The 26,756-nt window shown below is 33.2% G+C and overlaps 1 protein-coding gene across 1 annotated transcript; it reads right to left on the bottom strand.

Annotated features, from left to right (window-relative positions):
* Positions 1 to 214: 214 nt before the first annotated feature.
* Positions 215 to 21,922, bottom strand: LOC106073078 (probable flavin-containing monoamine oxidase A). The gene is made up of 12 exons (XM_056022037.1): positions 21,678 to 21,922; positions 16,936 to 17,026; positions 15,860 to 16,004; positions 15,651 to 15,765; positions 14,873 to 15,030; positions 14,672 to 14,761; positions 13,358 to 13,445; positions 12,493 to 12,593; positions 11,424 to 11,582; positions 8,396 to 8,583; positions 3,557 to 3,644; positions 215 to 3,330 (listed from the first exon to the last, which is right to left on the bottom strand). The coding sequence occupies exons 1-12, from the start codon at positions 21,799 to 21,801 to the stop codon at positions 3,106 to 3,108; spliced, it is 1,572 nt and encodes a 523-aa protein (XP_055878012.1). The 5' UTR covers positions 21,802 to 21,922; the 3' UTR covers positions 215 to 3,105.
* Between the last annotated feature and the right edge of the window lie 4,834 nt (positions 21,923 to 26,756).

The following is a 26,756-nucleotide window of genomic DNA, read 5'->3' as shown; positions in this document are numbered from 1 at the left end:
TGTCTGTTGCATTCTTTAATATGTGCTGTCTGGCAACTTCAATGCTTACACTCACACTATTAGTCTGTTGAAACTGCAAGTTGGCCTAGTTGTATAACTTTGTAAACTTAATCTTGCCACAAACAGTGTTTATTATTTTTTAAAATAGCTTTTAAATGGTGTTGCAACAACAACAAAAAAAAAAGGCTGAAATGAAGTAATCTCAATACCGGTATCTGATTGGGTAACAAATGTTTAATTGAAGAATTTTTTTTTTACATTTCTAATCAACAGTGTATATAATAATTGTATAATCACATACTAAGTTTGACTTCTAATAAGCTTGTAACAAACACTATTAAAATGTGACAATTACATACCGTAGTACATATTTTGTAATTCATGAAGTATAAGTGATAATTAAATGCTGAAAACAATTATTGTATTAAGATCACAGCCTTAAGAGAGCCAAGAGGTTATCAAAGGGGCTGAAAGTTCACAACACCTGACTAGATCAGAGTTGCATTTACTGAGCACAGAAACTCCCACATACGTCCTCTGGTCAACAAATGAGTTTTGTTTCAGGCATGATATAAATTAAAAGCTTTTTTAAAAAAAATACACACTGGGAGAGAAATTAAAAACTAGTATGGGTTTTTCTATATATTGTAAAATAACTGAATCAATTTCATGAACAGAAATACACCACCAATTAAGCATAGGTGAATCTATAGTTATTTTGTAAATAATGATTCTAACTTTGGGTGATAACAACTAATGAATTTAATAAGATCAATAAAAAAAAATAGACTCTGTTCAACAAATCTAGTACATTTACAAACATTCCTCAAAGCAGCAATACACTCACTCTCCCCACTACTGGTAAAATACAGCAGGGCTGGACTTAGGCAAAAAAAAATTATTCAATTCATAAAACAACTAGGGTCTTCTGTCTACAAGTAGCACTGAACATTGTCAATAAACCATAAGTCATAGTAGAAACTTACAGCAAGGGTAGTAGAGGTATATTTTGAGATTTGATACAAGTTTCCCAATGTTTTAGGTCTTGTGCGAAGCCCCCATCAATTAGAGGCCCTAGACGGCTACCTTGTTTGCCTATGCTGAATTCACAATAAGAAAACCAGGAAGATGACTAGGCAAACTATCACTACTGCAGCTACCAGCAAAAGGAATTAAGATTTATTTCCTTAGATGAAACACAAGTATAAGTATAAATGTCTAGCACTGCAGACAAGTATGGACATAAATGTCTGTGTATGACATTAACAGTGCAAGTGCTTAGTTTAAAAAAAAAACCCAACAAACTTTCATTGTGCAATGAGAACAGCGAGTTGTTTTACTTCATTTTTTTTTTTTGTATTCCCACCACCAAGCCTATACCAGTATCCTAAAACATTGACTTTGTGCATGACCTAAAATCAGAGTACTTACATGCTCAAGCCCTCACAACTTGACTCCAAAATGTGAGACTAGAAAACAGATTTGAATTGAATGAGGCTATAAAAGCAACTTAAAAGGCCCAGCTTGGTTCATCATTCTATTAACCCATTCAATCCAAAGCCACACAGAAATTTTACTCTCAAATGCCAGTCAAAAGGACATAGCTTTGCAAGAAACATAGATGGGTTCAGCACAAATTTATTTGTAAATATAAAAGATATGAACTGCAATGCATTCTTTTTCACGCAAGTCCTTGAACCAACAATTTTCTATAAAGCAGTTTTTTTTGTAAAACCATGCATTTTAAATTCTTCACTTCCATCAAAGCTTTTTCTCTTTAGATATTCATTGCATTATCAGAAAAATGTGACGTACATAACCCTCAAATTTCTTAACCGTCATGTAAGGCCCAGCACTATCCATCATTTATCGCAAATCTACTTGAGTACCGTATCAATATCCCTACAAACATTTTTACGAGATAAAAAAAACCTGGACAGATTGAGTTTTTAAAAAAAATATTTCCTCCAAATTAGAAGAATGTGTTGATCATAATGTCAGCTTCATTTATTTTTGTGCAAATACATATACATTAACAAATTTAACCTTGTTTAATGCTGATCAAGACAAAACTATTCATGACAGAAGATAAAAAACAACTTTTTAAGCAAACATAGAAGAAAAAATTAAACTAGATATTTATTCCTTTACCATTCATTGCAAAGAAGTTAAAATCAAGAATGAACTCTTTGCTATATTGAGACTGCATTTTGGAATGTCTGATTATGATTGTAAAATGTATTTCAAGCATTTTGTGTACAGATATCTAATATGTTTATTGTAATATTTCATTATTCCCTACACAACTGTAGAGAAAGTTGTCTTTGGCATAACATACATTTTGGTATAATTTTTCAAGACCTCACAAAATAAATATATTAAATATTTTAGTATCAGAACCAAACATGTCACAATGAGCTGCAATATTGTAGCCAGGAATTTCTTTCAGCTTAACTCCTATACTTCAAAAGGATTAGATTCAAAGGGTTCAATAAATTAAGTCACACTAAGTATACAGTATAGAGCTTATAGAAACAGAAATAATATAATTTTTATTGATCCAATAAAATGGAAATTCAGTTTGACTACAATAGATAACCTCAGTGTAACTACTGTACAATAACAATATAGATGCAAATACAAACAACATTCACACACGAAACACATACACTCATAACCATTGCTTTATAAATAGACTTCTATGTACTTCTCGATGACGACAGATGATCTTAATACCAAACAAACAAAAACATGTCCGCAAATAGCATGAATAAATATAGTACATTAACATACCTAACAAAAAATGTTTGACATTTCAAACCCAGAGTCTGGATATAACATCATATTACAACAATTCACTTAGGAAGCACTACATTAAATATGATTTCAAACCATTAAGATTATTAATATCTTAATGCACTAAAAAAATACATTCTTCTAAATTAAATGTGAGGTCAATTAATATACATTAAGTGTAGTATTAAAAATTTATCTTGAAAGACAACTTTTTCCCCCCCCTAAAGCTTTTTTTTTTTATAAATTACCCTAGATTATTGCTTTTCAATGCTTTAAAAAGTTGAAAGCTTAGAGTTCCAACTGATATGATTACCTCCCATCAAAAACTAAGCGTATATTCTTAACAAATGTTGTGGAAGAAGATACAGTGTTAGTCTTAGTCAGAAAGTAGACAGCTGAAGCAAAGCCCATACCCACAGCAGCCCAGGTTAACCAATTTTGTTTGACTTGCGGTGTCTCCTGAGCATCATCAGGAAGATGAAGAACTTCTAGGTCTGGTGATGTTATTATCAATGGTCTCAAGTGATACAAAACCTAAGTTTAAAAAGAGAACAGATATAAATAATACAATTATTGTATAAAACTAGCATATAATCTATTAGCACATTTTTTAAAATTAAGACAAACTCTTAAAACAAATAACTTACAGCTATTTAAAATGTTCATTTAAAAATTGTCAAACAATATTATTAATTTGTATCTAATAAAATATTATAAAGCTTTCTAACATTATATTTTCTTGACTAACTTATTTGTTTACCTCAGTAGCTGCTCTAAAGCCAGACTGTATTGCACCATTCATAAATCCACACCAAACAGTTGCTGTTTCTGTCCCAGCAAAATGAATTCTAAAAAAAGGATTTTAAATTTTTATTTTGACAAAACCATTCAATATACAAACTGACAAAGTAATATGTCCATTAAACAAAATAACAAAGCATCTGTTGGATTACCCATGGGTCTGTTCTTAAGTAAATTTTTTTAGTTGGCCTCCTTCAGTCGTAGAGCGACTATGGTTCATCTGGGACTAAGTGAGATGAAAGCCTGGGTGTTGTTTATGGTCGGAACGATGTCGCCCACACAGCAATTCCCCCTCTCCGTGCAGCTGATGTGACCAAAGGAACGGAATATCCGATACGTTTGTGCTGCAGGCTATCCCAGGCTGTAGCACAGTATGACACAATCTGCCTATGGGTCACCAACTCCTGATTTTCTTCAGGGTTGCCTTTCCCACGTTTGGGTATAGCCGCAAGGCAGCGGAGGTTTGGATTCAGAGTTTTTCCTTCTCCTAGATTTAGTAAATCATACAGGTAAAAGGCAGGTTTAAATATTCTCAGTAACAAAAAATCAGTGGCTATTAATGAGAAGCCATCAATAACCATTATCCTATCTTCCTCCATAAAAAAATATACATTTGAAGCATCATTGCCTAAAATCACTCAAATGTAAGAGACCATGCTTGTCACTTGTCTGAATACAGTCAGAGTAAACATTACATTATTTCAACATAGATTCAAAGAAATGAATAAATGATGGTGTATGAAATCTCACTGTGCTTCCCTTATGAAAAAGCCCTTAAGAGGAAATGAACAGGAAAAAGGAGCCAACATGTGTACTGGTACTATTGATAAATAACCCAAACCACTGCCATTAAAATCTTGTTAAAAATGTGTATAAATATGTTCATAGAACATGAATTCTTGTTTTTTTTTTTTTTTTAAGAAACATTTTTTAGTAAACCCTTGACAGCCAGTACACCAGAAAACAACAACAAAAAAAAAAAGTAGCAGATATATTTTTTAGCGGCCCCCGTAAGGGGAAAAAGCCGCTATTAGGTTTGTGCAAAATGTCCGTCTGTCTGTCTGTCCGTCTGTCACACTCATCTCAAAAACTAGAAGAGATATGAAAAATATTATTTCATCATTAAATGCGGCTTGAAAAGTTTAGGTGCAACGGCTACTTTTGGTTTTCTAAAAACAAACCGTTTAATTTATAAAATTAATTATGCAAGCGATTTTTTCATAAAAATACACCAAATTCTAAAACAAATACGTAAATGTAAGGGAGGCAATGTTACAATATGCTAACAAAGATGGACAATTTTTGTGTATTTTCAGTATCACTAAGTCACTAAGTCAAATATATTTATAAAATGTACAGAAAATGTTTACAACAAATATAAATAATAGTTAAAGATGTTTTTTTCTGGTCAACTAGCTGCTAAAATTAAAAGAAAACATTTCTGTTTGTTTATAAAGGCTAATAATGCACTTTGTATGTAAATATCACGCACATTTTTTAAAATGGACTTTTTATGCAGCGACTTTCGTGCAGTAGCGTAACGTCGCAACATGCAAAGTTGCTAAACTAATTCCTTAAACTTTTTAAAAAAATCACATTTTATTTATTTTTTGTTTAGTGCTCCCATCAAATAAAAGAAGCTTATTTTGTGCGTTTTGTCTGTTGGCTGGTCTGTCCGTCACGATTAGATTAACAAATAACGCTAAAGGCTATTGTAAATCTGATTTAACCTTTAATTTTTCATTCAAAAATATTGCAATAGTTTTAAGTATCTATAATAGATTGTTCCAGATGTTTTGTGAAAAACAAATCAATGCCAATGAATATTTGTTTGCTCTTCTTAGTTATAGTAGATTTTATTTCCATGCTTAAACATTGCAAGAAACACATGATCTTTAATATATTGTACCGGTTTTTTAATGTAAATAGCATATAAATGCTAAATAAAAATATCTATACTGATTTATATTTCATTAACTATAAAGTTGTTCCGGATATTGTTTTATAAAAAATAAATGTCAAATGATTGTTTGAAATCGCATAATTGACTAATATTACACTTATATTCTTTGACACTACGTCACTATATTTTATTTATCAATAATAATTGTTCCGAATTTTTAACTTAAAACAAATTTATGTCAAATAATTTTATTTTTTTCAAAAATATCGACAATAGGTTGTTCAGGATTTTAAAATAAGAAAGTAATTTACTAGAAATGATTATTGAAAATCACTTTCTAGACTTATTTTACAGTTAATTTTCTTGCCGAAACATAATAAAAGTTGTTTAATCAGTAAAGAATGTTCCGGATTTGTTTCAAAAAAGAAATCGACCTACATTACCTTATTTTTCTTACAAATCGTCGCCAAGAATGATCCGAATTTTATATGAAAAATCTAATAACGCTAATAAATGTTTGAAATCCCTCTTCTAATAAATAAAACAAATAATTTTCTCATATACGAAAATTGGTTGTTCCTGATTTTTTATATTTTTATGAAAAATATTTTAACTCTATTTATGTAAAATCGCTTTTTCTCTTACACTACATTAAACTATCTAGAAAATCTAATTATCGTTAATAGTATGCTCCGATTTTTAAGGAAAACAACTTCCTAACACCAAAGTATGGTTTAAAAATCTCTCCATAAGGCTATGATACATCTAATTTTCAGAACAGACCATCCCACAAATAAATTTAACAGTATTTGATTAATCTGGAATTCTTATTTTCTCTCACTATAAATATATAAACATCCGGAACAATCTATTATAGAAACTTAAAACTAAAGCGATGTTTCGGAAGGGAAATTAAATTTTAATCAGATTTTCAATAGCTTTTAGACTTTTTTTTTCTCGCTATTAACATGACGGACAGACAGACAAAACAAAAAAAGCGTCTTTAATCCTTTTATATATATATATAATTAGTCTAACTAGCCCATCAAATGAAATGCTAAAAGAACTCACTCGGTACACCAATGTCTATGAACACTCGAGAAGCTGCTCGTATAGATGACATTTTTTAGTCTAACTAGGACGTGTGATGTAATGGAATTTTTTTCCTTTGACGTCAAATGGAGTTAATTCTTTAAAGGAAATGCTAAAAGAAATCACTCGGTGCACTAATGTCTATGAACCCTCAACAAGCTGCTCGTATAGATGATATTTTTTAGTCTAACTAGGCCGTGTGACATAGTGGATTTTTTCCTTTGACGTCATATGGAATAAATTCTTTAAATGAAATGCTAAAGCAACTCGTTATAGTAATGTTTATTAAACCTCGTAATGTGACTCGCATTTTAAAAAGACATAATAGCAAAATTTAGATCTAATCTAGATTTTGTACACTAGATCTAAATTTTTTTTTTACACTAGAGCTAGATTTTTTACACTAGATCTAGATTTTTTTTCTTACACGAGCTAGATTTTTAAAACTAGATTTAGATTTAAGTTCTAATTAAAATCATTATAGAATTTAGATCTAGAATTTCTTGGTTTAGTTTAGAATATTTGTTGTTTTACATGTTTCGGGTGTTCCTTCAGAGTTGTAGTCCAAACCTCCAGCAGGACGACGGGGGATGGGAGCGGGCAGGGTTTGAACCTGGGACCATCGATGAATCCAAACGACAATCCAGCGCGCAAACCGCACTACCAGACAGCCATCATTTAGACTAGATCAAGATCTATAATTTTAATTTCTAGACTGAAAGTGTAGATTTTTATTTCTAAAGTCTAGATTGTCAATATGTCAATTATATTGCAATGTTATATAATACTAAAACTAATCTACTATTTTAATATTTCATATTGCAATTAGTTTATTAATTGATTATCTAGTGTTTTTTTAATATAAATCTTATCTAAATTACATCTACATTATCCCAAATATATATTTTAGATCTAGATCTAGTAGATATAGATATTGAGAGTGCTAAATTAGTAGTTTAATTTAGGTAGATCTACATCCTCATTCTAGTTCCATTTAAATGAAAATGCTCAATACCAAAAGATTATCTAAAATCGCTCTTCTGACATATTGTACATATCCGGTAGTTGTCATTCCGTAATGTGTAGGTATATGATCAATAATAGGCTATTAGTTTGTAACCAGTTTGTCATTAGATTTTGAGCAATGCCTGGTCGTGCGGTTAGCACGCAGGACTGATTATCTCTAAGGTCTCTGTATCATACCCTGCTCGATGCCATCTTCAGTTGACCAGTGAATATGCGGATCCGACAGGAATCAGTCTTTGTAATCTTGTTTAACATCATTTTGAAAAATAACAAAACTTTATACATCAACATATATGTGTGTTTATATATAATATATAAATACATATATATATCAATTATATATCAATATTACTAAAAAAAAAAAAGAATAAAAAATTACTATTCGTTTGATTGTAATTGCTGCCATGATTATTACTATTATTAGTAAAAAACAAAAAGTAAAAGTACCGGTACCACTTGTGGTCTATGTAGCAGCTGATCGAAAGGTCATTGTTTCTATGGCCCGCAGTTAACAATGGTGTCATACAATGACAAACCATCTTTAATTTTCCCCAACTAATGTCAAGTACCCATTAGAGTTGAGGGCTCTAAAAATCCAGAAATACTTTAAGTATTGTTTTAAAAATGTATTTTATGAAAAAAAGTTTAAATGTTTAATTTAAAAAATAAAAGTAAAAATTAGCCAGTAGTTTTTGAGATCCAAATGTGACAAGAGTAATATAAGAATTTTTTTTTTTTTCTGGGGCCACTAATGAAATAAGCACAAATACAACTGACCTATCAAAAGGTTCCCTCAACTCATTGTTGAAATATTTAGTAGCTCCTGGGACGATTGATCTAAGAAAACAGCCACCATTGTAAGGCTCTTTACTCCAGTCCATCTGAGAGAACTCCAATATTTTCTGACATTCAGGACCCAATAGTTTCTCAATTAGTCTCATGATGGTTGCTCTTCGATTTTTAGGCTGCAGTAATAAATTTAAGTTAATGTAAAAATGAAATTCATAATTATACAATTTAAAAACAAAAAAAAATCATTTAATTCAAATACTTATGACAATGGACTCATGTTGTGATTTGTTTGATACTGTCAGGTATGCATTGTCTATTTTTATCTCAAGGTTTGCCGGCAGAAAATAAGCGAGCTCGGGAAAGTACAAGTTAACATCCCCTTTTTAATAGAGATTTTATAATTGGTCAGAAATGCAAACTTAATGTGTTAAGCTGTAATTTGATTGGTCAGATTGGTTAGCCATGCAGCAAAGAGATATTAGTCACATTACGCTGGAGGTCTGGGAAGGTTCTAGATATTACAGCCAGTCTCGAGTTGGTACTTGATAGAAAAAAGACATAAATTATTATTGTGTAGATCATCTAATCCAGTAGAAATATGTTAACCATTTCATTTAATTACAATTTATTATTGTAATTAGTGTAAATAGCTGTTCCAAGTTTTAAATTTAAGTTCTTGTATTTGACAAGGAAATGTTTCTTCAGTGAATCTATTAGTAACATACTTAGATCATCTTATCAGCTGACAATTTCTAGATGATCATCTTATTAACTGACGATTTCTAGATCCTCATCAATCACCATCATCAATTCTTCAAGTCAAGTCAAGATCATCTTCAAAGTGACAGTAATAGGAGGCATATACATATATAAGAGATTGTGACTTGTGGCATACAGCGTGATCGTAACAATATACATATATAAGAGATTGTGACTTGTGGCATACAGCGTGATTGTGACAATATAGATATATAAGAGTTTGTGACTTGTGGCATACAGCGTGATCGTGACAATATACATATATAAGAGATTGTGACTTGTGGCATACAGCGTGATCGTGACAATATACATATATAAGAGATTGTGACTTGTGGCGTACAGTGTGATCGTGACAATATACATATATAAGAGATTGTGACTTGTGGCATACAGCGTGATTGTGACAATATACATATATAAGAGATTGTGACTTGTGGCGTACAGTGTGATCGTGACAATATACATATATAATAGATTGTGACTTGTGGCATACAGCGTGATCGTGACAATATACATATATAATAGATTGTGACTTGTGGCATACAGCGTGATCGTGACAATATACATATATAAGAGTTTGTGACTTGTGGCATACAGTGTGATCGTGACAATATACATATATAACAGATTGTGTCTAGTGGCATACAGCGTGATCGTGACAATATACATACATATATAAGAGATTGTGACTTGTGGCATACAGAGTGATCATGACAATATACATATATAAGAGATTGTGACTTGTGGCATACAGCGTGATTGTGACAGACACTAATATAAAATACTAGCAGTACACACCAGCTATGCCTGTTGATTTGTTCCCAGTCTTTATAAAGTTTATTATGGCCAGAACACCCGCTTCTTTTTTTGAATTGTACTAAATGGACCACATTTTAATGATGAACCTGACATACTTATTTAGCCCCCTGAATTACTGCATCTGTTACAATGAAATCTCACAGCCCACACTCTCTTTCCTTCTCTGTCTCTGGAATCTCTTTTTTTTTTTTTTTTTTTACCTGAACACCATAATTTCTGCAACATAGACTTTTGACTTGATTTGGAAAGAGTCGCTTCATAATGCACCTCAAAACATACATGCACTCATATTTTGGGCCTGTTAATTCTAGTATCACTTTAATTTATCTGCTCCCACCTCCTTCTCAAGCAACAAAAACTTAGTCCTTAGTACACTCTATGACTTTTCTTAGGTTTCTCAATTTAATGTACTGGTACATTATATTTTGACAGTGGCTTTTTTAATTGCAAACTTTAATCTTAAAGTAAGCAATGAATGATATTAGACACTGCATGCATATCTTCATACCATCAGTTTCAGGCCTAGAAAAAAATGCATTTTCTTAAGGCCCCAATTGAATTCCAAATTCCTGTTCCCCTTTCTACAGTTATTTTTGGTATTTTGTTTTCTAAATAAAAAGAAATATCATTTTGGTTTAATTTTTATTGTGATCATTTATTTGACCCCTTTTGAATGTAGTGAAATGACAATAGATCTCGATTTATCTTTTTAATTCAAATAGGATTAGTTTTTTTTTATTTAGTCAGCGTCTTCTTAGTGATATAAATCTAGTATTGATATTGATCACCACACCTTTCAGATTTTGAATCTATATATAGAATCTTTTTATCTTTTTAGCTACATCCTTTAATAATAAGAAAAAGAATCATGACCTATCTTTTTGATGATTAGTTTTTTCTTTATTTAGACCACATTTAAAAAAGAAGCGGAAATGATGTTAAGTATATTAAAAAAAAAGTAGTCCCAGGAAAAAAAGAAATAAATTGCTTTAAAAATACGGAATTTGAGTGAAATTGTTTTAATGCTTTGTATACAGACTGCAGCCTTTTGGAAAAATACTGAACAAAAAAATACAAAGGTTTGACAGAAAGCTTGCGTTTTTTTGTGAATAGTGATGGCCAGGTTGCAAATATGTCAAAACCAGTTCTTAGCAAATGCTTAAGAGCTGTGTACGAAATTTCATGTTGATAAGTATGACAGTTTAAGAAATCTTAATTAATGAGTTAGTCAGTCAGTGGTAACTTAGAAATATAATATAGATTAAAAATATATGAAAAAAGAGGTAAAATTTCTTATTTGATTTAAATAGAGGGTTATTTTATCTAATGACAACATTGTTGGGTTTATTGAAACCAATAACACATGTTTATGTCATGAGTCTTTAAATTTTGATTTCATACAGTTAAAAAAAAACAATAAAAAAACTGGACCTACATCACTATCTAAGCCTTGAAATGAAGAAATAAATCCAGCCAGTGCAGGGTTACCTCTCCCTGACGATGCATCATAAACAATGCCCACAGGTCCCTCATCATTATCCAACACTGCCTGGAAACCATAGTGATGTCTATCATTGTCCTTTTTCCAAAATGCCTTTATAAATTAAAAAAAAAATATTAAAAAAAGGCAAAATTCAGGATTTAAAGACAAAAATTAGAAAATGTTGAGTCACTTACAAGGGTTTATTATTATTCTCAAAAAAATACTTTTCAAGAACCTCTTCCCTTCATACTGGAATGTTTGAGAAATTTTGATCAGACTCACAAAGGGTTGTGAAGTTTGATTATCTCTCTCTCTCTCTCTATATATATATATATTTATATATACTAGCATTACCCACCGACAACACCATTTAATTTGTTCCCAAGCTATATATTTTTTATTTTGCCATGGACCCCCTTTCCTATTTTTGTACTTATAATAACAAAATTATAGAAACACTCTCCCCAACACTTTTCTGACCTGTGAATCCCTTTCTCTCTCCCAGCCTCTTCGCCCCACCACAATTATTTAATTCATCAATTTTAGTTACTGTTAAATCTAATGGGCACAGCCCACTTTATAATGCTACCCCCTCCCAGAGACATACTTTCTGCTCATAAATTCCATTCCTCCCTACACACACTATGCCGGAGAAAATAGTCATAAATATAATACTCTTCGACTTTTCAACTTCTTATCCAAATATTTGAAAGGCTCTCTGATGTTTTCAAATACCATAAAGTTTATAAATTTTATTTCAAATGATTAAAATTAAATTGTGCAAAAAATGCTAACACATGATTATGGACTTAGACCCTTAAAAGTCAAATGCTATACTTATTGAGCTAACCTAATTTTATTTATTTAGGAGGACATAATGCATCAAAAGTGAAAAGCTTAAAAATGGAAGTATTTCTTATAATTTTTGTATTTTTTTCAGCCATGACAAGAATTAGTGATGAGGGAGTGAGGGCTTTTAGAAATATATATATATATATAAGATATGTATACACAAAATTACCTCTTCATAGGTCACAGCAAATTTGACGATGAATGCTAGAGGTACACTCTGAAACAAACCCAGTTTGGCAGGAGCCAGTGGTGGAGAGTAGTTAATAGCCGCTGCACAAAAGCAACAGATTATTATAAATAGTGCATACAAACACACAATTAATATAAATTGCAAGCAACAGATTTAAAGTTGCATATGTCTATATTATGTATTTGTACTTTATAATATATATATATATATATATATAAATATCAGGGACAGATTTAATGGAGAGCAGGGGGAGCCCTCCACAAGAGAGATAAAAATCTATCTGAATTTTGACAGGTCAGAAAATTAAAATTTTTTAAAAACATTTTTACTCTGACTAAAATGTCGTGATTAAGAATTTCTTGTAGCATGCTCTGAATAAATAAATACAGCTCTGGATTTATGATAGTGCGTCTACCAATGGCCTCACCCTCCACAAACTCAAAAATATACACATTTTTAAACTAAAATATGCATATTAAATATTTTTTTAAAAGGAAATTGAGATTAATTTCTTTCTTCCAAAATAGAGCAAGGTTTTAGATAAATGTATTTTCATTCATCGGTGGATCTTTATTAAAGCTTTAGAAAACTTGTAGGGGCCTCCACAAAGACCCTGCCACGAGGCCTCCACATAACTACAACCCTATATATATATATATATAGACTCATTTTTGGCTTGAAAAGTATGGTGGATTTATTAATTTAAGTCATTAAATATTTAAAATGAAGTTTATATATCAGACAGTAAAATTAAGTAGAAAAATATTTCTACAAAATCTGGAATGATAAAAAATATATTATCCTTACTCCTAAATAAATCAACTAAGGCACTGTTTTATATTACCAATGTGGTGAGGAGGTATAGCCAATATAATTCTCTGGCACAAAACTTGTACATTATTTGTGGTTATGACACGAGCACCTTCTATAGACTGAAGAAAAAGAATATTTTATAATATTATATAATACTGCTATTATGTTGGGGTTTCATTTCAAATCAATCATAATGTTGAGTCACATAGTACATAGAGCTAGCCAAAGGTTAATCTTACTTTTATAAAAAAGAAATCATAAGCAGAAACATGAGTATGTACAAGAGTAGCACTATTTGAAGATAGAATTGCAAATATTTTCTTAACAATGTTGTGATGAAGTAGTGCTACTTAGCCATGTTATTACTGTAATGATGAAGTAGTATTAAGTAGCCATACTATTACTGTAGTGATGAAGTAGTGCTACTTAGCCTTGCTATTACTGTAGTGATGAAGTAGTGCTACTTAGCCATGTTATTACTGTAGTGATGAAGTAGTGCTACTTAGCCATGTTATTACTGTAGTGATGAAGTAGTGCTACTTAGCCTTGCTATTACTGTAGTGATGAAGTAGTGCTACTAAGCCATGCTATTACTGTAGTGATGAAGTAGTGCTACTAAGCCATGCTATTACTGTAGTGATGAAGTAGTGCTACTAAGCCATGCTATTACTGTAGTGATGAAGTAGTGCTACTAAGCCATGCTATTACTGTAGTGATGAAGTAGTGCTACTAAGCCATGCTATTACTGTAGTGATGAAGTAGTGCTACTAAGCCATGCTATTACTGTAGTGATGAAGTAGTGTTAAGTAGCCATACTATTACTGTAGTGATGAAGTAGTGCTACTAAGCCATGCTATTACTGTAGTGATGAAGTAGTGCTACTTAGCCTTGCTATTACTGTAGTGATGAAGTAGTGCTACTAAGCCATGCTATTACTGTAGTGATGAAGTAGTGCTACTAAGCCATGCTATTACTGTAGTGATGAAGTAGTGCTACTAAGCCATGCTATTACTGTAGTGATGAAGTAGTGCTACTAAGCCATGCTATTACTGTAGTGATGAAGTAGTGCTACTTAGCCTTGCTATTACTGTAGTGATGAAGTAGTGCTACTAAGCCATGCTATTACTGTAGTGATGAAGTAGTGCTACTAAGCCTTGCTATTACTGTAGTGATGAAGTAGTGCTACTAAGCCATGCTATTACTGTAGTGATGAAGTAGTGCTACTAAGCCTTGCTATTACTGTAGTGATGAAGTAGTGTTAAGTAGCCATACTATTACTGTAGTGATGAAGTAGTGCTACTAAGCCATGCTATTACTGTAGTGATGAAGTAGTGTTAAATATTACCTGAACAATGTGAGACACAGGTTGACTCAGATAAACACACTTCTTGCCAATTTTTTGTACTAGATGTGAAGATAGCTGTTGGACACCTCCCTGCAAAGTTTATTATTAAAAATGATGAAACATTGCAAATAAGTAGGCACTAAGTTTATCTGATGAGCAGTCTAAAACCTATTGCACTACACATGTCCACTAATAACTTACTTTAATTCGGCACTCACTTCCTGTAAATTCTTTGGGATGCAAGAAAATCTCTAAGCCACCCGCAGCTTTGACATACATCAAAAAATACAGTAAACTCATTTCAGAAGGTTCCAGTCCAAACATGCACTTACAAGCAGAGTCAACAATGGTCTTAGCAGCTGCAAAAAAAAATTTACTTTATTCTGTGGGGAAGGCAGTGTTTGGTTTTATGAACATTCGTAAGGTTAAATATTATTTTAGCCTTTATAGTTTTTGTACTTTAAAGATTAGGTAAAATTATCTTTTAATGAAGCCTTTGATTTTTTACAAATATTTCATTAATATTGGGGGATAACTTATGTTACTGATTGCAAGCGAATTAGCAGACTTGTAGAAAAAAAAAACACATAGATATTCAGCTGTTAGTAGTTTTATATTAATTGTTAATTAACATAAAATAATTGCTGAATTTTTTTTATTTAAAGCAAAAAACTTGAAAATGAATTTACTTCAATATTATACACTTCCGTTGCTCAATGGAGTTTTGTTCTCAAGAAAAAAAATGTGTTAAAAAAAATGTTCTGCGAATCCAGACTTGTAACTACTCTCTTTATATTCAGACTTGTAACTACTTTCTTTATATTCAGACTTGTAACTACTTTCTTTATATTCAGACTTGTAACTACTTTCCTTATAATTACAAATAGTCTAATTTTAAGGCATTTCATATTTATTTTGTGTTTTCGGCACATCAGCACAATTTAGGCCATGTTGTGCCCTCATTTTAAGGCATAATTACTTTGTGTCCAAAGATTTTCCTCTTTATATTTATCAAAGCTGCAGTTGTCATATTCAAGAGCATTGACTGACATTTTTAAATCCACACCTGTTAATTTTCGTTGTAAGCTCTTCAGCTAAAAGGTAAGACAAAAAAAAAATATATTTTTTTTAATCATTAAAAAAAAACGCATGAAAATTTACAATGCAAAATCATTTTAGCATGCTTGCCTTCCATGTAAACTGGATTAAATCACAGCGGGTCTGAAGTGTCAATGTGGTCAGGTCACTAAGTTGTCTACCATCATGTGGTCTTACTGGATTGAAAGTATTAAGATTGAACTTTCGGAGTAAGTACTGAAGGTGAGGTTGTGGTCTAAAAAAGACAAACAAAAAAGTAAAACAAAAGGGTTACACACAAGCTAGTAGGAGGCCCTCTGAATACATTCATACATTCTTTTGCACACAAAATCACAGGTATAGTATGTTGATGATTGGTATTTGACTTGTAGCACTACATTGCTAGTATAAGTAAAATGATGTAGGCGTATTATTCTTGAACAAACTTCTTTTTTAAAACAAAACTAAATACAACTTTTATTACAATATAGACAAATTCAACTGATATAGAATAATATAAAATGGTATTTTGAACATGTCTTTACTCTTTCATGTCTCTAGATTATCTTGTTAACATAAATTATGACAGACTGAGTCATGCTTTCATCATTCTCTAAGACCAAAAATTAAAGCACCCTTTCTTCATCATCACTTTGGAAACACACACAATGACTTTAAACTAGTAAGAGACCATTATTATCATTGGCAGAATTTGTAGGAGAGAATTAAGAATCTTAAAAGACTTCTTTAGCACTATTTTCACTGTAGCTGATATTCTTGATACTATACAACCTATTCACTTATTTCAAGCACAAAGGTTCAAACTTTTCATATATATGGTATAAGAAAAGGCAGTGCAAAGCATGGTAAACAATAATAAAAAAAATAACACATGATACAAATATAATTTGAAAAAACAAAACAAAAGGATAATACTGAGAAGAACATTTGAAAATGCCCCTTGCTCTAGTTTCTTAATTTTATGCAAAAAAAAAAAAATAATAAAAAAAAATAAAATATTGAAAATTACTTTTTACTAGAAATGTAATTTAAAAAAAAAAAACAATTCCAGAGTGTTAAAGTTTTGTTTTATTACAGAATAATAAAACTTGAATGTTTGATTGATTAATAAATGCCTAAAAATATAATTATATTTACTTAAAAGAAAATCACTTTAGTCTGCATACCTGCCAGCCCATTCACCTCCCAAATCCCAAAAATCCTTAGTTCCATCTGCTGCTGCAAGCTGACGAGTCAATGTACGTCCACCGATTCTGTCTAAGAAATTTAATAATAAATCAAGCCTAATGATATATAAATAATAAAGTTCCAATGCTGATTACATAAACTTAAATTCATTAGTTTATTCAACAAAACTAGACCAATTTCTATCACAAGAGACATTTTAATATTATTTTTTATAGTTGTTTTTTCATGCAGGTATTTCACAAATAGTCTAGCTAGGAAGTGTGCTGGTCAGGGGAATACTCTGTGTCAAAATTGGCCCTGACATTACCATACTATCTAGCCCACAAATTGTGTAACACATGATGAGTATTGAAGCATACATGTCCTTGATAATGTATCAAAAACATATTTGGTCCATTTATAGATTCATCTGAATATGTTCACACTAAAGAGCATTCTATGTCTATATTGAAATACAGGCCTTATGTTGTTTGTTAATGGCTAAGTGTATATTTTATATGGGATTGAATACTTAAAAAAAGCATGGCAAATGGGTTGAAACTATCACATTATTTAGAAACATTAGCTATTAGAATGTAGGCTTTAAAAAAAAAAAACTTTTATAAAAGATAAATCATGATGCTCCATGGCGCTTTTTATTTATAAGAGAATTTTATAAAATCTTTTACAATGTAATATGAGCGTTACTGACATTCACACATTCAGTGGCCTCACTGGCCAAGTCTCCATAGAGCATTTGCCAGAATGCCCATATAGTCAGTAATGAGTTTGACAGGGTCACTAATGCTCTTGACAATCATGAATCTGTATAGATCAGACATTGGTTTTCCTGGACAACCGATTCATTGCTCAAATGGCACTGACAACCATGCTAAAAAGTGCTACTTTGTCATCATTTGTCCCATATTGTCTCCAAAACTTATCAGTATATCCAACTAGCTAAAATACCCAGCATTGCCCTGGATGAATTTTAATATAAGACGAATGCAAGTAGAGCAAATACCATTTGTGACTATTGTACTGGCCAATATGTAGATATATATATATATATATATATATATATATATATATATATATATATATATATATATATATATATATATAGTTCGTCCATCGTGGTTCGATGATGACCACTTTGTTATCTAGGGGGCTGAGGGCTTTGCACTGGGGTTTTATGCCTCCTCATGTAGCTGGTGAGACCTATGTAAGCCCGGAATGTTCGGCTGCACTCTGGGCAGGTTATTACAGCTGGAGGTAGTGTCGTGGGCCTTGCTTTTCTTCTCTGGCAATTTTCTTCTGCCAGCGTTGTTCTCTTTTCCTCAGCAACCTGTGCGCCACTTTTCACAGCACGACGCCATGATGCTCTGTCATGTGCCTCTGTCTCCCAGGTGGCTGGGTCTATGCTGAACACCTTCAGAGAAGCTTTGAGGGTGTCCCTGAAGCACTTTCTTTGACCACCTTGCAAGCGCTTTCCTTCGCTTAGCTGGCCATACAAGAGTGGTTAGTGGTGGTCTTCCATTCTTCAGACGTGTCCTGCCCATCGCAGCTGGGACTGCATCAGGATTGTATGGATGCTTTGCAGACCTGCTCTTCGAAGGACCTCAGTATCTGGTATTTTGTCTTGCCATTTGACATTCAGTATTTTTCTTAGACATGTCATGTGGAAGTGATTCAGTTTCTTTGCATGTTTTCTGTACACTGTCCACGTTTCTGAGGCACAGAGCAACTTAGGGAGGATGATGGCTCGATAGATCCCTAGCTTTGTATTTATGGTGATACTACATCTGTTCCAGACATTTTTAGACAGTCTGCCATAGGATGCACTGGCCTTGGTAATATGTAGGTCGATTTCATTATCAATCTTTCCGTTTCTATCTATATATATTATATTACAAGCCTTGTTCACAAGTGTTTAAAATGTCCACATGACGTTAATGATAATGATAAAAACTGTATCCACATGTGGTTACCATGCATAATAAAGTTAACCTGATATAATTTTTGCTAATCCCAAGAAGCTCATTCAGTCAAAACTAGACTTTAATTTTCTTCTTAGACCTAGTGTAGAAACTAGTTCAAACCATTACAAAAGTAAACCTATTATCATCTAGTGATAGATATAGTAAGGAAAAAAGTAAAAATATAGTAAATGGTAAATGGGTAAAATTGTGTCAGCAATTACCTTTTTATTCTAGACTCTTGTCTAGATAGTTAGACTCTAGTGACTTTTCTTGATTAAAAACTTGATAGACTTAAAAAGATCTAGATCTAGTCTTATAGATCTAGATCTAGTAAAATGTAATTATATAATTATAGTAATAAGTTGCCATTCAATATTGTGATTGCCATCTACTCAATGTGACTGTCAGTGTCATAACTGACTCATAATACTTAGAACTCGGTCTTGCACATACACACACACATATATATTTATAAATTCCCTAGAATAGATTCTTTCTGGAGTTAGTGGAAGGAAAGTAGACACCCCTCCCCTGCCAGCTACAGGTTCTGGAGGAGCACATCAGCACTGTTCGGGGCGGCGCCCTGGCCCCAAGCATTATTTGCTATATTTGAAGCTAAAAAAATCAATGTGTGAAATGTTTTATTTCAAGAAGGATTGAACCTCAAATGACTGTAGTTTGCTTTAGTTTTTAAGTCTGTGGCTTGAATTCTTGTAGATTTACTTTACTGATGGGTTCCAGCAACTGGCAGAAAAACCCCATTGCTAGGCTCAAATGGTTATTATAGTTTTGCTTTAGTTTTTTATTGGTGGTGGTGGTTTAACCTCAAAACCTCCCTATGCTTTGCTCATGGAATTTGTTGACTTTAGTTTTCCTTTAGTGTTTTTGTTATTGAAGAGGGGGGTTTTAACATTATTCCTCACTTGGCTCATGGAATGTATTGGCTGTAGCTTTGCTTTTTTTAAATAGGAATTTTTTTTTAACATCTAAGCCAGTGGTTCCCAAACTTTTTTGTCTCGTAGACCCCTTGCCAAGTTTTCTGGCTTTCGGTAGACCCCCTAATTAACTTGTATTGAATTTTTGCAAATAAAGTACATCAAAACATTTTTAAAACAAATTTCTAACTGTAGTGAGTTAAAGAGTGAAAAACTAATTTACAGCTACACATAGGTTATAGAGATCTATTTTTTTAATTGATAAAATTCAAATTTAAACTAATTAAAATAAAAATTTATATTTATTACTGGAATCACCAAACACATTGGAAATGTAAAGTTTTTTTTTGTTGTTTTTTTTTTGCACATCTATTATCCGTTGCTACGGATATTATATTTCATGTAGCAATTTGTTGTTCTATGAAGTAGTCCTCAAACATTAAATAGTAATCAATCAATTAATTAATTAGCCATATGTATCATTGTAAAAGTTTTCGCAAGTTTGTCATGTATTCTTTTATCTTTCACGTCTTGCACAAATATTGGGTGCGCAGAGCTGTTTTCAATAACAGGAGAAGGGGTGAAGGTGACTACCTAGAGAGTACCCAAACCAGTAAGCTTTTGGCAGGAAGGGCTCATTAGACATGGCTTGCAGCCCACCAAGCAGAAGGAAAAGTAAATTCAAACTGTGCTGTCTTGCAGCTATACCCGAACATGGGAAAGGTTTCGTGGGTCAACCCTGTTAAAAATAAGGAGCCGGCGACCTTTAGGCAGTTTGCATCACACAGCGCAACACCCTGTCAGAGCCTGTGATGCCGATGATCTGTGACAGTATATATGTCGTTTGGAAAGAATTACAAAAAAAAAAGCTTTTAATTTTATAACTTATGCTACAGATGTGACCTTGACCTGTATTGTTGATAAAAGAAATTCGTTTAAAAATATCAGATGTAGATTTGTGTAAAACAGTTATTTAAAACTACAACGGCGGGTAAAATCAATGTTTTACCTATAGTGTTTTCCGTATTTTGCTACATGTAAAGAGATTTTGTAAGACGCTCACAAAGTATTATCTTCTCTATATGATGTAGAAGAGAGATTGTGTGGGTCTATTCTGATCTTTGAGTGTTTAAACGTTTTTCAAATCTTTATCTATTTTGTCAGGGTGCAGGCATTGTCTCAAATGATCCTCCAACATAATTGATTTCATATCGGTATATAAAGGCACTTAGGCAACCGCTAGTATGAAAAGGAAGGAATAAATACCAATTTTAAATAATCAACGCTGTACAGTCTCTATACTTTTTGTTAAACATTGATTGCATGTAGACAAAATGAAGCTATTTAAATAAGTATTTAAATTAGATATAACAATTTTTCGCTTGAATAGCAAGATAAATATTTAAAGGATTAACTCGGGTACAAATTATATATCAGTGTATGAAAGAATTACATTAATTTGATGTTAAAATTATTAAAGTCACGACCTGTTTAAATGAAATCTATTATCGTAGACCCCCGTGGACATCTCATAGACCCCCAATTTATGTTTTTCCTTTCGTAGACCCCCTGAAAGTCTTCATAGACCCCTGGGGGTCTATATACTATATGGACCACTTTGGGAATCACTGATCTAGTGAATCTAGTTTATCTAGTCAATCTAGAGTCTAGCTAGAGAGTCTAACTACTCTAAGAGTGGGGAGAGATAGAATCTAGATTTAGTTAAATCTAGAAATTCTAAGAAATAGAATCTAGACTAGATCTAGATAAAATGATATCAAAATAATCATAATATTCATAATCATGAAATGATGAAATTCTAACCTTTTGCTTCCAAAACAATTATTCGCAGACCTTTGTCTTTTTTATGCAAATAATAAGCAGCCGATAACCCCGACAAACCAGCTCCAATAACAACAACGTCACATTCATTTACAAGGGAATCCATAATAAAAAAAAAATTTAGATTCTTGAACTTAGATCTATAACTTATACTTATGGGTTTATAGGTACACTCAGTTACTGTACCGGTAACAACCTTTCATAGAAGATTAGAAGTACAAGCAAAGGTCTTAATATAAAATTATTATAGTTATGCCCCTTTGGGGCTTTCTATGCACAGATAATACTAATACACAATATAAACAAGAAAAAACATAAAAAGGTGGGGAGGTTGCAATCTTATCTTATATAATACAGACGTTACTTCAAAAAAGAAGATGATTACGTCCTACGCGTCATGCATTTAGTCATGCATATTAACCAATGACCTAAATTCTTCCAAGTCACTGTTTTTTCTGGCTAGCTCAGGCAACCCACTCCGTGCTCTAATAGCGCCAGGGAAGAAGGAGCACTTGTACAAATTTGTACATAATATGTCTATAGTTGCAAAATAATCTTTACAAAAGATCCATACTACAGTTTAAAAACATTACGACGTCTTGCGGAACACGAGGATGGATCATCAAGCTCATTACAAGCTATTAATTGCACGACTGTCTCGAATATTAATTAGGAGAAATAGAGCGTTGTAGACGCCAGGAAAATGACTTTCTGAAGCTAAAAAATTCAGAAAAATGCTTGCTGCTGGAAGAGCTTGAGGCGCTCCCCACTGGCAGTCTCATATATCACTAGGCTCGGCGTCACCCGGTGCGGTTACATCAGGATGTTCTGGCACTGCTTAGAGACGCAACTCATTGCGGTTAGACGTCTTAAGAGCTAAAAAAAACCCAACTTATTTCATATATATATATATATATTGGCCTTTGATTAAGGGTTTTTAGGTGGGAAAAAATATTGAGTGTACTCTTCTAGTTTCATTGGCAATCGTTTTTAATTGTGCTGTTATATCCCCTGCTGTATTGTAACCTTCCTCTGTATCTGCCATATTTATTTATTCTTGTTCACTCACTTTGCATTTATATGTTGTTGTTTTTTTTTAAAACATAATCCATTTCGTTTAGTAAAAGTATTATTTCAAAAACAGTCCAGTCCATTAAACTGCTTCAACACCCAGCAATCAAAAACCATCCTGACAAAAGATCGCGTGAGCGTAGACGCATTGAAATGCTATATAGTCTTTTTTTTTTCAATTTCAGAAGATGGCTATCACTGCACTTTATTAATGGAGCCCAACGACTGGTGGATGTTTGTAACCTCTCTTGGCTACGCTCTTGGAAGTAGGTGGTTGTAGTTTGATTTAGATTTTATATCGAAAAGCGAAGTTTTATCGTCAAAATCATCTGCTGGGGGGTTTATTAAACTAAAAATTCTCTGGATTTTTTCTTTTAATTCAAAACCCCTTTAGCTACGCTCATAGAATTTGTGACTGTAGTCGAAGAGAGGGGTTTTCAACCTCAAAACTATCTGTAAGGGAATTTTAAACTCAAAACCATCTGGAGGGGTTTTAAATTAAAAGCCCTCTGGAGGAGCGGGGTTTAAACTCAAAATCTCTCTTGGCTAGAAAATAGAAAAAAATGTTAGTGTGTAATTTTATTTTTTTTTACATTGAAGAGGTGGCTTTTAGCTTCATCACTGCTTGAGAGGGGGGAGAGGCTAAACACAAAACCCCTTTTGTCTACGCTCATAGAATTTGGGGACTGATGTATGCTTTAGTCTTATACTGAAGAGGGGGTTTTATCGTAAAAAAATTTCGGAGGGGGTTTTAAAATCAAAATCTTTCTTAGCTATGCTCTTGGAATTTGGGGATTGTCGTTTGCATTATTTTTTTTTAAATTTTGTTTTATAGAAAAGGGGGATTTAACTGCAAAACTCCTGGTAGGGGGTTTTATACTCAAAATCCCCTTGACTGCGATGGTTTAGTATTAAAATCTCACCTAAAATAAACAAAATCAAAGCAAAAAATCAGTCACTAAATTTCACCCCCCCCCCCGATGGGGGGATTTCATTTCGAGGAGTGGGGGTGAACGTTACGCCCATGACGAAGATATTTCTTCTTTCGACAGAGTTTCAATTTCTTTCAATGCTACGATGAAATGGCAGATTACCGTGCTGCATGACCACGGATCTACAAGGAATGCCAGCTGGCCAATGGCGATGCTTCTTCTGAAGTGTTGGTGCAAGGGACAAAGTAGGATGCCAAGAAACTTTGAGCCGCTATTTAATGCAGGAAGGAAACTAGGGCGGTCCCATTGTTGCGTTGGATGTCTTCACATGTTAAATACCTCTACAATCTAGGCCTACATTGTGTTACAGATCGTTTCAAGAAAAAAAAGTTGTTTGCAATCCAAATCTATAGATCAAACGTATGATAGGCATGTTCGGTCATCTAGCTACTGTAATATATTTTGTTTAAAAATTGTCTGCTTTTGTAAAAGTACATTTTTCCCCACTTGGGTGTTACCCCCAGTATCGCGTCGACCAATAGAAAAAGCAGTGTGTAAGATATTGATGTATAAATACCATGGGCGTAGCCAGGGGGGGGGGGGTTTGGGGTTCAAACCCCCCCCCCCCGAAATGAAATCCCCCCTTGGTGGGGGGGGGGGTATCGGAATTTAGTGAATGATTTTTGCTTTGATTTTGTTTATTTTAGGTGAGATTTTAATACTTAACCATCAATTGCCCCAGCACAACCAATGGGGTTTTGAGTTTAAAACCCCTAACCAGGGGGTTTTGAGTTTAAAACCCCCTACTAGGGGTTTTGAGTTTTAAACCCCCTACTTGGGGTTTTTGCAGTTAAACCCCCCTCTTCTATAAAACAAAACAAAACAAAAATGCAAACGAAAATCCCCTAATTCCAAGAGCACAGTTAAGGGAGATTTTGATTTTAAAACCCCCTCCAAAATTTACGATAAACCCCCTCTTCGATATAAAAAAAAAGTTAATTACGATCTCAAAATGTTATGAGCGTAGCTAAATGGGTTTTGACGTTTTTTAGTTTAAACCCCACTTCAGCGGGGTTTGAAGGTAAAAAATACCTCTTTAATAATAAAAACAAAGCAAATTATACACTCAAAATGTTTTGAGTGTAGTCAAAGGGGTTTTGAGTTTAAACTCCCCGTCAGGGGGGTTTGAAATAAAAAAATAAATCTTCAGTGTAAGAAAAAAAGCAAATTACGCACTCAAAATGTATGAGCGTTGCCAATAGGGGTTTTGAGTTTAAACCCCCATTCAGAGGGGTTTAATGCTAAAAATACCTCTTCAATATAAAAAAAAAGCAAATTACACACTAAAATTATTTGAGCGTAGCCAATCCAATCGGGGGTTTTGAGTTTAAACCCCTCTTCTACAGATGGCGTTTGTTTAAAGTTTAAAACCCCTCCAGATGGTTTTGAGTTTAAGATCCCCCTACAGAGCATTTTGAGGTGGAAAACCCCCAACAGATGATTTTGACGATAAAACTTCTCTTTTCGATATAAAATCTAAAGCAAACTACAGTCACTTAATTCCAAGAGCGTATTCAAGAGTGGTTACACATTTTTACCAGTGGCAGGGCTCCCTTAATAAGCTGTAGTGAATAGTCATCTTCCGAAATTGAAAAACACTAAATGTGGCTCAACAAAGATGGCTAAGACAGATTTTAGTAGTCAGTTATAGAGATCGGGTTTAAATCAAGGAAATCCTATGCCGAACTGGGAGTCGACCCTTTAGTAAGATTGTGAGAGAACGACGCATGAGGTTTGCGGGACATGTTCTCCGACAAAATGAATTACGCATAAGAAGAGTTGCAATGATATCCTAGTACAACTTGACGCCACTCATTCATTGAGGTCCTCATGGTAGGTGGGAAGAGGCTTCAGACATTACCAGTGACAGATTTTTATGGAAACAGCTTGACGTCAAATGCTCCGAACGGCGCGGTAGGGTCTAAGTCAGTAAGAATAGCACATTAGGTTTTTGAAATAGAACTTTTTAATAGCAGGAAAATGTAGATACCTCAGAATATGCATTTTGTTGACTTTCAATACCAGAAATAGTGCTTGGCGACGGGGCTTCGCCCCGCGCTAGCGCTCCCCAGACCCCATTGCTAGTAATGGCAGGGAATCTACAATTTTATGGAAACAGCTTGACGGCTAATGCGCCAAACGGCGCGGAGGGTCTAAGTCAGTAAAAATAGCACATTAGGTTTTTGAAATAAAACTTTTTAATAGCAGGAAAATGCACTGTAGATACCTCAGAAAATGCATTTTGTTGGCTTTCAATATCAGAAATAGTGCTTGGCGGCGGGGCTTCGCCCCGCGCTGGGGGAGCGCAGACCCCCTTGCCAGTATTGGCGGGGAATCTACAATTTTTCCACTAACTCATGGAAGAACCTATTCTAGGGCACAATAAACGTCTTCCGGAAGAATGAAGGGTCAGAATGCAATAAAGATTATGTACACACACACACACATAAATACATATAAAAAAAAAATTCGCGGGGGGGGGGGGGAAATCCCCCCCCCCCCAAAAAAAATCCTGGCTACGCCCATGATAAATACTTTTCTGGTGCTTAATTTTGAATACATATTTTTATTTTATTATTATTATTTTTTAGTTCCTTTTATTTTGCATATTATTGACTCTCCTTGAGGAGTTTTAGTCTAGTGCACAGGAAATAATATGGTAGGTCTGACCTAACGAGCCAACTTTCTATAGTAAGCAGAGCATTATCAAATTATTATTAAGCATTTATGAAATTGAATAAGGATCCATAATAAAAATTAATTCAGGATCTGGATCAGAGATCAATATTAGACCAGCCAAAAAAAAATATTTACAATTGCTATTTGGAATCTAATTATTTAACTTTATTGCAAAAAATAAATAAATAAACTGCACTAGGGGGAATTATGTTAACTAATCACCAGCAAGAAAACCTCACAAGATAACCCATTCCCTTTCCAATGTCAAAGAAAAAGAAAGTATATCTGCTCTTTGATAGAATATAGGGGACTAACAGGT

The sequence above is a fragment of the Biomphalaria glabrata genome, chromosome 2 (assembly GCF_947242115.1).
Source record: "Biomphalaria glabrata chromosome 2, xgBioGlab47.1, whole genome shotgun sequence".
NCBI classification, from domain to species: domain Eukaryota; kingdom Metazoa; phylum Mollusca; class Gastropoda; family Planorbidae; genus Biomphalaria; species Biomphalaria glabrata.
The sequence above is the reverse complement of the archived record's forward strand: the minus strand, read 5'-3'. Positions and strand labels throughout refer to the sequence as shown.